The following is a 12,341-nucleotide window of genomic DNA, read 5'->3' on the forward strand; positions in this document are numbered from 1 at the left end:
GCTTTGCCTGTGTGAACACTGTGGAGGGTCCCAGCCACCCGCCTGGCCCGGGCGGCCAATGCGACCGTGGATCGTGGCCGCACACAAGGCTCTGGGGGACATGGGGGTTCCGTGGCGACTCAGCTCTGCCCCTGAAGCAGGGAAAGTGCTGCTGACCCGAGTCAGGGCAGGGACTGCCAGCCAAAGTGTGGTGCTGGGTGCCGGATGTACATGGGGTGCATATGAGGTGGTGGGTGCTGGGTGCCGGATGTACATGGGGTGCATATGAGGTGGTGGGTGCTGGGTGCCGGATGTACATGGGGTGCATATGAGGTGGTGGGTGCTGGGTGCCGGATGTACATGGGGTGCATATGAGGTGGTGGGTGCTGGGTGCACGTGAAGTGCTAGGTGCATGTAAGATGTTGGGTGCATGTGGGGTGCCAGGGGTGCTGGGTGCACGTGGGAGTACAGATGTACGTGGGAGTACAGGGTACACGTGGGGTGCTGAGTGCATGTGGGGCGTGGGGGTACAGGGTACATATGGGGTGCTGGGTGCATGTGGGGTGTGGGGGTACAGGGTGTAGTGGGGTGCCGGGTGGGGATAGAAACATGGCCCCCTGTGCCTTCCTAGCAGGGATGGATGATGAAAGCATTGCCTTGGAAGGTCATGAGTCTCTGCCAGGTTTCTTGTGTGCCACAAGCTGCTTCCTTGCAGTGTGTGGCTTTATTCCCCCCAAGGCTCTTGTCGTGGAGCCTCGGGGGCAGTGAGCTGTGCACATGGTGTGTCTCTGCGAATGCACCTGCCCCACTCCCGCAGCTGCCCAGTCCCCATGCCCAGCTGCCCCCTTCCCATCTGGCTCCTCCTGGGTCCCAGACACGAGCAGATGAAGGCAGAGCCGCCACTCACTGACCTGGGGGAAGCTGGAGCTGCCTGCGGGGTCCCCCCCCACTGCAGGCAGGTGCAGGGCAGGCTCAGGTTCAGGTCTCACCCGGGCCACGCTGTCGCTCTAAGACTGGGATTTGGTGTGAAGTTCTAGCTGGCTGAGTGTGAAGCATTTCTAAAGATCCCCCGAAGGTGCATTTTGCTTTGTGCAAACAGTTCTTTTGTGCAGAGGGTGCCGGTGGCTTCTTGGCAGAGGTAAGGGCAGGAAACACTTGATTGAGCATCACTCACAGAGGGGCACAGGGCCCACGCTGCCACCCAGCTGCGGCGTGCCCCGCAGACAGCCCAACCTCCCAGGCTCTCTGGAACATTCTTTTAAGTTTCCGGGCCCAGACGGGTACCCACTGCGTACGAGACACAGGGCTGGTGTGCAGCTCTCCACAGCCCCAATGCAGGCCCCACCTGCCCAGCCATGGGGTGCTGGGGGCGGGGCCAGCTGCTGAGTGGGGTGTTTGGCGACTGCCTGGCCAGGAGGCCCTGGGGTTGGGTGAGTTAGCGCCCAGAACACCCCCCACCCCAGACCTCCGACATGGCCTGCAGGACCCTGGGCTGAGGACCGGGCTAGGCCATGCCTGGACTTTAACAAAATTTTTTTTAATTTTTTTTTGCAAAATTTAACATATCCAAAGCAAAGCAAAGCAAAAAAAAAAAAAAAAAAAAAAAGCAATAATTTTCAAAGCACAGTTCAACATGTAGTTACAACAGATGCCAGTTTCTCATGGGCCACTGTTCACTATTTCAGATTTTTCCTTCTAGCTAGCTCTTGCACCCTGGAGACCAGAAGGAATATTCATATAGTGATTCAGCAATCGTACTCGATTGTTAAATCCCATTTTCTCTGTTATACCACCTCCTTCTCCTTTGATCCTTCTCCCAGTCTACAGGGATTTTTGGGCAATGCCTACTCTGACTTTTCCATGGTGAGAAGTGGCATCCACACTAGAGGATAGGGGGATGGAATTAACTGATAACTCTGGAGAGGCTGGTCCGTCTGGGTTTCAGGATTCATCTGACCCAGGAAACCTCTGGAAATTAGAGGTTTCAGGAAGGCAAACCTAGTGCATGAAACCTTTATAGAGGCTCAGTTCGAGCCCCCAGTGTCCTGAAGAGTCAACAGGAGTGATGCCGGTTGGGTTTAGCAAACCATGGCAATTACATGCCTGGACTTTTGGCCCACGGAGGCTTCCAGTAAACACAGGATGGCAGACAGCAGCTGATGCCACGAGGAGTACCTTCCTTCTACTTTCAAGCACGCAGCTTTTCCAGGCTGATCCCAGGGGCCACATGCAGCTGCGGGGAGGGTCCGGGAGTTCTCCCGGCCAAGTGGAGGCAGCCCCTTACAGGATGGAGGACACATGGAGAGCAGAGAGAAGGCCACGGAGCCCGAAGCTGCAGCAGAAGACGCCGCCATGTGCCTGGCTGCGAGTTGGAGGGGCCCGAAGGCCATTCTTCAGGGAAGGGATTGCCCCGCTGCTGCCTCAATGTGGACACTGTCACGGCCTGGGATTGAGGACTTGGGAGCTGATGAACCCACAGGCTCCGCAGCCAGAGCACTCGCCTCTGTGGTGGTTGGCAGAGTTGGTCTCTGCAGGTGCGGCGATGCTGCCAAGGGACAGAGCTGAGGACGCTGCCGGGGAGGGGACACAGGGGTTCGACGGCATTGGGCTTCATGACCCAGCGCCCCGACACAAGCTGAGGGCACAGAGGTCCCGTGGCAGTGGGGGCTTCCGGAGACACAACACTGGTTCCAAGTGAGGCTGCAGAAGCCACGTCCACCACCCCATGGAGCGCGCCACACATGGGTGAGGCTATGGCCCAGGCTCCGCCCTGCCCCGGCACGCGGATGCCTGCAAGGAGTAGGGGGCTTTGGGATCAAGCATGCCTGCCATCAACCGTCTCTGACCCTCACAGCCCAGGGCGGGCTGTCCCCTACCTTGTGACAGGGCTGTCCCTGTCCTCGCCACTAATGGCAGTGGGCAGGTTTCCTGGGGCGGGCACCAGGCTGAAATGGAGCTCGCTGCTCCTTCCCAGCCCTCCTGCAGTGTGGGGGTCCCTCGGTGGCCACCCCACCATGGGGGCCGAGCTGGGACTCTGCCACACCAGTCGCCTGGAGTTGTTTCTACACCTGGGAAAGGGCCACAAGTCCTGGAGGTGCTGGCCGGGTGGCAGGGCCAGACCTCTGAGCTGCCGGAGGGCTTCCCGTCCAGCCAGCGCTGCAGCTCTCTGCGGGCCCAGCCGCTCAGAGCAGGCCATGGTGCTGTCTCCAGCCCAGACCGCATCTGCTCTGCCTTTGGCAAAGCCCACGGACCTGGGCTTCATGGCCCCAGCTTCGTGGGGATCTGCTGTCGGGCCCCATCCCCATTTCCAAGCTTCCATCGCCCCTCCCTGCACCGCCTTGTGGCCATGTGACATGGCCTGTGCTGTGTCCTTTGTCACTGGGCAGGGCCCTGCACCCGCCCTGCTGACACCTCCAGTGCTGTCTGCCCAGAACTCACACCGGGGCCTTCCATGCCCGCTGTCTGAAGAAAGTGTGTGCATGTGGGTGTGGCCGGGCTGGTGGCGCCACCCAGGGCTGGCTGCAGGGTCCTTTATCAACTGCTGGAGTCACGCAGGTTTGTTCTCTGGGGCTGGGGCACTGCATGGAAGGAGGGCTGGCTTCTTGGCTGGAGGAGACCCGCCCTGTGCGTGTTACAGGCCCAGGTAGATGGACCAGACGCTGATGCGCTCATCCCCAGAGCCCGCAGCCAGCAGCCCGTCAGCAGCGAAGGCCACGCAGTGGACGGGGGCCCTGTGGAAGTCCAGCACGGCCAGTGGCCTCATCGTCCTCCAGCGGAACACGCGGACACGGCCATCCCAGCCCGCAGTAGCGAGGATCCTGCGGTCGGGCCGGAGGGTGACGTCAGCGATTCCGGGGTTGGTGACCTCGTGGGTGCTGCACACCTGGGGAGGGGTGCAGGGAGAGCCATCAGGGAGACCCCGGGCCACCAGCCAGGCCCCCCACCTCCTACACAGTGCAGATCCCATCTCGGCCAGGCCCGGCCTGTGTCCCTGAGCGAGCACCACCCCCCCCGCCCAACCACCCCATGGGCTGTGAGAGGTCTGCTCTGGGAGCTGCAGACGGTGGGGGGCGTTCCTGCCCGAGGGGCTTGTTCTGACTGGCGCCCAGCACCTTCAAGAGCGTCCTTGGGATGGGGCGGGGCCCAGGAGACAGCATGCCCGGCCCCCAGGAGGCCTGCAGCTGGGAGCGCCCCACAAGGTGGCCAAGTCCCCTCTCGGGGAGACCTTGCAACCACCCCTCTGTCCCTGGGCTCTAAAGGACAGAGATGCTTTGCAGTCACAGTGACAGCCAGAAACGCCTGCACATTTTTAAATCCTCCTACCTGACTATACCATCCCTGGCCGAGCACCACTTCCCTACATGGATAAAGGAGGAAAGAAACTGGAGAAACAGATGGTAGCATGCGTCAGCAGCAAATGGAAACTGTCATCCAACATTTCTGCCGTGAATTAGCAAATCAAAGAAAATGTAATAAAACAATTACCTCTATAAAACAAGACTGCAAAACAGCAAAAACAGAGGGGGAAACCCGAACTGGCAGAGCTCTATAAAGCTGCAGGAGAAAAAAACTCAGAGAAATGAAGATGAACTGGGACAAAAAGGACAGGAGTGACAAGAAGTAAGTAAAATGAAATGGAAACAAAGAATTAAAATGCACCGGAGACAAAATGAGAGACAGGCAGATTTGGTAAATCATTTTTAATTTCTAGAAATTTCTCAAGTCCCATGGACTAAATCCAGAGAAAGGCTACAGCATGGCCAACACCAAGATACGCCCTAATAAAATTCCTGGACTTAATACATAAAAAAGCCTTTGGCAGCCTGGCAGAAAGAACGAAATCAGTTGTGAGGGAAAGTTAGGCCGTCCCAAGAAAGTTCTGCACCCACCTCGTGCCAGCAGACAGGGAGGGGATGCCTCCAAAGACCGAAGGGAAGCATGGAACAGGAATTTTATATCCAGCCAAACTGTCACTCAAGTATACAAACAATAGGCCAACATTTCTGAACATGTAAGAACTCAAAGAAAACTGCTCCCATAAGCTCTTCTTAAAGGACTAGAAGATTAAAACCAGCCTTGTAGGAGATAACTGGAGAGCTGCAGCAAATGGTCTGGCAGAGAACACGAATCTACCTACCAGTGGATTAGATCTGAAAAAGTGTGAGGATTATGGTTATAGAACTGGTTATGTGACTAACAGACACACAGGAGGGTGGTAAGAGAGAAATGGGGTGTTTGTTAACTTCACTGATTTTCTCAGCTTCTGCAATTTGGGGCCACATGTTATCACAGCTAACCTCATCCTTCTTAATTTCTTTTTTTTAGTTTTTAAAGCACTCTTCAAAAGGTAAATACAGGACAAATCCCAGAGTTTGTCATGGGTTACTATGCCATCCTCTCAGATTTTTCCTTCTACCTGCTGCAGAACATTGGAGACTAGAAGGAATAAATATTTATTATCATCACAATCGACTTCTTTTTTTGTGAAAAAGAACATATATACCCCAAAGCAATAAATTTCAAAGCACAACACAACAATTAATTGTAGAACAGATTTCAGAGTTTGGTATGGGTTACAATTCCACAAGTTTAGGTTTTTACTTCTAGTTGCTCTAAAATACTGGAGACTAAAAGAAATATCAACATAATAATTCAGCAATCATATTCGTTTGTTAAACTCTACCTTCTCTGTATAAACTCCACCATCACCTTTGATTTTCTCCCACTCTTTAGGGGTATTTGGGCTATGGCCATTCTAACTTTTTAATGTTGGAAGGGGCTGTCAGTAATAAGGGGTGGGGAGATGGAACTAGCTGATGTTTTCGAGAGACTGGGCCCTCTAGGTTTCAGGACTTATCTGTCCAGGGACCCATCTGGAGGTTGTATAACCTCATCCTTCCTGAGAGATTATCTGAACCCCTCACCGCAAGTAATGACAAAACAAACATTGTCTGTTCTTCCTTTCCCATCTGCCATTAGGATGTGTTAATTTCTTAGTATCTGCCCTGGTATTTCTGCATCAAATATAAAAATGCAAGTTCACTCATTGGTTTTGTGACTGGATTCCAAAGTTAGGCAGTGGGTGGAGGAAGCCATGGGAACATGGGGGCCTGATGTCCGCGCGTGGGTCCCTGATTCTGGATGCCAAGGCTGGGCTGGGTGTGGTCAGTGCAGATGACAGGGCTTCTCAGAGAGAGGAACAGAGATGAGTGGCCAGCAGCACCAGCTTAAGACCACCTAAGGCCAGCTAAGGTGCCAGAGGCCTTGCCAGAGGAGAAAGGGTCACACTGAGAAGAAAGACAGTTCTAGACCCACTGTAACAAAGCTAGAACCCTGGGCCCTGGCAAGGTCTGAAGGACAGACAGACTCTGGAAGCTGAGTCTCACCAACCACAACAGAGGAGGCTGGTTTAGGTTTCCCACGGACCTCCCCTAACCAAGCCTACCGAAGTTCAAAGTGAGCAGCCAGAAACCAAACTGCCTGTTAAAACAAAATTATACTCTCCAGAGAACAATAACAGAATCCAGAGTCTCCACCATGCAACTTTCACAATGTTCAGTATGCAATCATCAGACATGCAAAGAAGTAGGAATATACGACTCAAAATCAAGAGGAAAAAAGCAGTTCATAGGAGTTGACCCCGAATGGCACAAGTGGTGGACACATCAGACAAAAAAGCAGCTATTTCAATGTGGTCATAAAATTAAAGGAAAGTAGTCAGATAACTACAAAAATATGTTCTTACTGAGTAAAAAGATACGGACTAGTAGCAAAGAAATGGAAATTATAAACCACATTGAATGGAAATGAAGAAATTCACAAGGTAGGCTGACCAGCAGATTGGAAATAATTATAAAAAAAAAACTTTTTAAAAGCCAGTGAACCAGAGGACAGATCGATAGACATTATCCAATTTGAAGAACGAGAAAAGTGTCTATCGCTTCAGGGACCTATGGGACAATATCAAATGTCTGGCTAGGAATCCCAGGAGGAAAAGAAAATAAGAATGGCTAAGAAAAAAAGATTTTGAAAATTTGATGAAATTATAGGTTGAAGAAGCTCAGCCAAACCCAAACAAGAAAGCACACATGCAAGCCCATGACAGGTCAAGCTATGGAAAACCATGGGTAAAAAGAAAATCTTCAGAGCAGCCAGAGGGAAGAGACTGTCACCATGGGACTATGATAAAAATATCTGATGAATAAATGATTGAGACCAGAAGACAATGAGACAACGTCTTTGACCTGTATGAAGAAAATCTAACCAAACCAAAACTGTCATCCTAAACTCTACAGCCAAAATTCTTTAAAAAGGAGGATGAAGTAAGATTTTCTTTCCCCCAGATAAACCAAAGTGGAGAGAATCTGTTGCCTGCAGACCTTCCCTACAAGAAATGCTAAAGAATATTCTTCAGTCTAAAGAGAAATAACACCAGACAGAAATTCGGATCTCCAAGAGATGGCAAATACACAGGTAGATAGAAAATGCCATGGTTTTTATTTCTTGTTAATTAAAAAAACAATAACAACTGGTTATTTGAAGCAGAACTAATAATGCTAATAAGGTGGAGGTTAAAATGTGTGGAACGAGGTTAGCATAATGGATGGGAGGGAGGGTGGACAAAGTTATACATGGGTAGCGGGAAATGTCCAACGAGATGCTCAAGAAACTCGAAGTTAAGCTTGAATTGCTAGCCCGAGAGCAACTGCTAGGGGAAAACATGATAAGAGGTGTAGCTAAGAAACCAAGGGAAGAAATGAATTGGAAAACTAAAAAATATATTTTTCATTAATACAAAAGAAGGTAGGAAAGGAGCCAAAGAGGGACCAAAAAAAAAGGAGTGACAAATGGAAAACAAACAAGATGGCAGTTGTACGCCCAGAAACATCGATAATTGTACTAAATGCAAACACTCTAGAAAACACTCCAATTTAAGGCAAAGGTTATCACAAAGGCTCAAGGGGCGAGAAGCAACTTTATGCTGTCTACAAAAGATGCTTTTTAAATATATGTAAAAATAGATATAGATAAGTAAAAAGATAGAAATATGCTGAAAATAAGAGATGGAAAATGACATACCATGCTAACTGTAAGCCTAAAAAGCGTAAGTGGCTATATTACTGTCGAAGGAAGCGGCACCCTAAAGCTTCTGCACTTAATAAGGGAGTCTCCAAATTCCTGAAGCAGAGTGGCCAGAATGAAAATACAGAGAGGATGAGTGGGAAAAGAAAGCTAGACGAGAAAATCAGGAAGGATTCTGAGGATGCTGGCACAACCTCGGCTCTGCCGACCCCATACTGATGGCCGCTGCACCCAGCGAGCGCCGAGCATATTCCTTCGGCGTGCAGATGGTGTGGCTTGCCGAGGCAGCCCATGTGGTGGGTTAAAAAAAAAACTACAGTAAATTTAACTGAAATCATAGAGGGTATGTTCACTGACAACAAAATTAAACTAGATTACAGAGAGCTGCAAGATCAACAAATATTTGGAAATTAAATACCGTGCTTCTAAGGGACCCGAGGATCAAAGGAGAAACTACGGGGGAAAATTGAAAATGTTCTTGACCGAGGGAAATGAAGACGTGAGGTATGCACACCTGGGGGACACCTCACTGTGGAGGGCCGGAGACCGGGGAGCCCCAACCAGAGGCCCAGGCTGCACACAGACCCCCATGCTCTGAGGCCTGAGGAAGGAAGGGCTGGAGGACGGCCTGGTGGATATGTCCTGGTGGCTGTGTTCACGGTGGCACAAGACCTGTTCCTTGAGAGGCACATGTGCCCCTTTGGGGCCCAGACAGGTTGGAGGTAAAGGGACCAAAAAATAAAAGCTGTCACATTTTAAAAGATCATAATATTCAACGCTGGCAAGGGTGCATGGATATATGCATTCTCATGAACTATTAATAAGTATAAAAAGCTGGTGTATGGGTCCCTGGACCAGATAAGGCCCAAAACCCAGAGGACCCAGCCTCTCCAGAACATCAGCTAGCTCCATCTCCGTACCCCATACTAGTGACAGCCCCTTCCAACATGAAAAAGTTAGAATGGCCACAGCCCAAACACCCCTAAAGAGAGGGATAGAAAAGTAATGGTGGAGTTATACAGAGAAGGTAGGGTTTAACAAACATGATTGCTGATTCATTATACTAATTTTTCTTTTAGTCTCCAGAATCTCAGAGCAACTAGAAATAAACACCTAAAATTGTGGAACTGTAACCCATACCAAACTCTGAAATCTGTTCTACAACTAATATTTGTGCTGTGCTTTGAAATGTATTGCTTTCTTGTGTATCTATGTTATTTTTCACAAAAAATTTTAAAAAGTGATCTTGCCCTTCCCTTTCCCCTCTTGCTCCGGCGGCTCTCCAACCACCACCGTGCCCTCTTCCGCCTTCACCGGCTCCTCCGCCACCATCCTCGACAGCTTTGCCACCCTCACCTTTCCTCCTCCAGAACAGCTACTAGGGGAGTAGAAACGATACAGAACAGCTCCCAGAGCCAGGAGAGAGATAAAAAAGACAGCGTACCCCATCCTGGAACGGATGACTGTCTGGGAGAACCAGCTCCGGTGAGATCGCCGAGGGGCGCGGGCTTTCCCGGGTGGGACGGCAAGTGGCTGGAGTCCCTCCCTTTCTCCTTTCCAGGCCAGCTGGCAGAATTGGGCAGGCGGTCCCATCAAGCCGCGGCGGCTGGCGCCCCCACCACGCAAGGCCCCCCCGGACCAACTGAGAGAATTGGATTGGAAATCCCCAGACCGCGGAGAACGGTGACCGGGGGGGTCCCTTCCAAACACATGACTCCCCGGTCCGGCTGGGAACGGTGCACTCTCCCAGGCTGCGGTGGCTGGCGCCCTACCGCCACGCTTGGTGCCCCGGGTCGAGTACGAAATTTGGTCGGGTGCTCTCCCGGGCTGCGGCGGCCAGCAACCCTCCCCGCGTTTGGACCCCCGGGCCGGCTGGCACTCTTCCAAACCGCTTCGGCCGGCGAACCTCCCCCACAGCGAGAGTTTTCCAAAGTTAAAGGACCCACAGCACCTTTTACTGGTGGACCCCGCAGACAAACGTGGGCCACCAGCGCCACCTACTGGGCAGGATAAGAAAAACAGAACCCAGAGTTTTCACAGAAAAATCTTTCAACCTGTGGGGTCCAACACCCAGGGAAATCTGACTAAATGCCCAGACGCCAGTAGAAGATAACGGATCATGCTCAGAAAATTGAAAATATGGCCCAGTCAAAGGAACAAACCAATAGTTCAAATGAGATACAGGAGCTGAAACAACTAATGCTGAATATACGAACAGAAATGGAAAACCTCTTCAAAAACGAAATCGATAAATTGAGGGAGGACATGAAGAAGACATGGGCTGATCAAAAAGAAGAAATAGAAAAACTGAAAAAACAAATCACAGAGCTTATGGAAGTGAAGGATAAAGTAGAAAAGATGGAAAAAACAATGGATACCTACAATGATAGATTTAAAGAGACAGACGATAGAATTACTGATTTGGAGGATGGAACATCTGAATTCCAAAAACAAACAGAAACTATCGGGAAAAGAATGGAAAAATTTGAACAGGGTATCAGGGAACTCAAGGACAATATGAACCGCACAAATATATGTGTTGTGGGTGTCCCAGAAGGAGAAGAGAAGGGAAAAGGAGCAGAAAAACTAATGGAAGAAACTATCACTGAAAATTTCCCAACTCTTATGAAAGACCTAAAATTACAGATCCAAGAAGTGCAGCGCACCCCAAAGAGATTAGACCCAAATAGGCGTTCTCCAAGACACTTAGTAGTTAGAATGTCAGAGGTCAAAGAGAAAGAGAGGATCTTGAAAGCAGCAAGAGAAAAACAATCCATCACATACAAGGGAAACCCAATAAGACTATGTGTAGATTTCTCAGCAGAAACCATGGAGGCTAGAAGACAGTGGGATGATATATTTAAATTACTAAAAGAGAAAAACTGCCAACCAAGACTCCTATATCCAGAAAAATTGTCCTTCAAAAATGAGGGGGAAATTAAAACATTCTCAGACAAAAAGTCACTGAGAGAATTTGTGACCAAGAGACCAGCTCTGCAAGAAATACTAAAGGGAGCACTAGAGTCAGATATGAAAAGACAGAAGAGAGAGGTATGGAGAAGAGTGTAGAAAGAAGGAAAGTCAGATATGATATATATAACACAAAAGGCAAAATGGTAGAGGAAAATATTAATAACATTAATATTAATAACAAACAGTAATAACAATAAATGTTAATGGACTGAATTCCCCAATCAAAAGACATAGACTGGCAGAATGGATTAAAAAACAGGATCCTTCTATATGCTGTCTACAGAAAACACATCTTAGACCCAAAGATAAACATAGGTTGAAAGTGAAAGGTTGGGAAAAGATATTTCATGCAAATAACAACCAGAAAAGAGCAGGAGTGGCTATACTAATATCCAACAAATTAGACTTCAAATGTTAAACAGTTAAAAGAGACAAAGAAGGACACTATATACTAATAAAAGGAACAATTAAACAAGAAGACATAACAATCATAAATATTTACGCACCGAATCAGAATGTCCCAAAATACGTGAGGAATACACTGCAAACACTGAAAAGGGAAATAGACACATATACCATAATAGTTGGAGACTTCAATTCACCACTCTCATCAATGGACAGAACATCTAGACAGAGAATCAATAAAGAAATAGAGAATCTGAATATTACTATAAATGAGCTAGACTTAACAGACATTTATAGGACATTACATCCCACAACAGCAGGATACACCTTTTTTTCAAGTGCTCATGGATCATTCTCAAAGATAGACCATATGCTGGGTCACAAAGCAAGTCTTAACAAATTTAAAAAGATTGAAATCATACACAATACCTTCTTGGATCATAAAGGAATGAAGTTGGAAATCAATAATAGGCCGAGTGCCAGAAAATTCACAAATACATGGAGGCTCAACAACACACTCTTAAACAATGAGTGGGTCAAAGAAGAAATTGCAAGAGAAATTAGCAAATACCTCGAGGCGAATGAAAATGAAAACACAACATATTAAAACTTATGGGACGCAGCAAAGGCAGTGCTAAGAGGGATATTTATTGCCCTAAATGCCTATATCAGAAAAGAAGAAAAGGCAAAAATGCAGGAATTAACTGTGCACTTGGAAGAACTGGAGAAAGAACAGAAAACTAATCCCAAAGCAAGCAAAAGGAAAGAAATAACAAAGATTACAGCAGAAATAAATGAAATTGAAAACATGAAAACAATAGAGAAAATCAATAAGACCAGAAGTTGGTTCTATGAGAAAATCAATAAGATTGATGGGCCCTTAGCAAGATTGACAAAAAGAA

General features: G+C 48.5%; 1 protein-coding gene across 3 annotated transcripts in view; it reads right to left on the reverse strand.

The window, feature by feature from the left end:
• Nucleotides 1–1,570: 1,570 nt before the first annotated feature.
• GNB1L (G protein subunit beta 1 like) overlaps nt 1,571–12,341 on the reverse strand; it is a 93,552-nt gene continuing 82,781 nt past the window's right edge. For all 3 annotated transcript variants that reach the window (XM_077160358.1, XM_077160357.1, XM_077160359.1), the window contains one exon: nt 1,571–3,862. In XM_077160358.1, coding sequence (XP_077016473.1) covers nt 3,611–3,862 — 252 coding nt within the window. In that variant the 3' untranslated portion in view covers nt 1,571–3,610. The remainder of the gene's footprint in view (nt 3,863–12,341) is intronic.

The sequence above is a fragment of the Tamandua tetradactyla genome, chromosome 5, assembly GCF_023851605.1.
Source record: "Tamandua tetradactyla isolate mTamTet1 chromosome 5, mTamTet1.pri, whole genome shotgun sequence".
Classification (NCBI taxonomy): domain Eukaryota; kingdom Metazoa; phylum Chordata; class Mammalia; order Pilosa; family Myrmecophagidae; genus Tamandua; species Tamandua tetradactyla.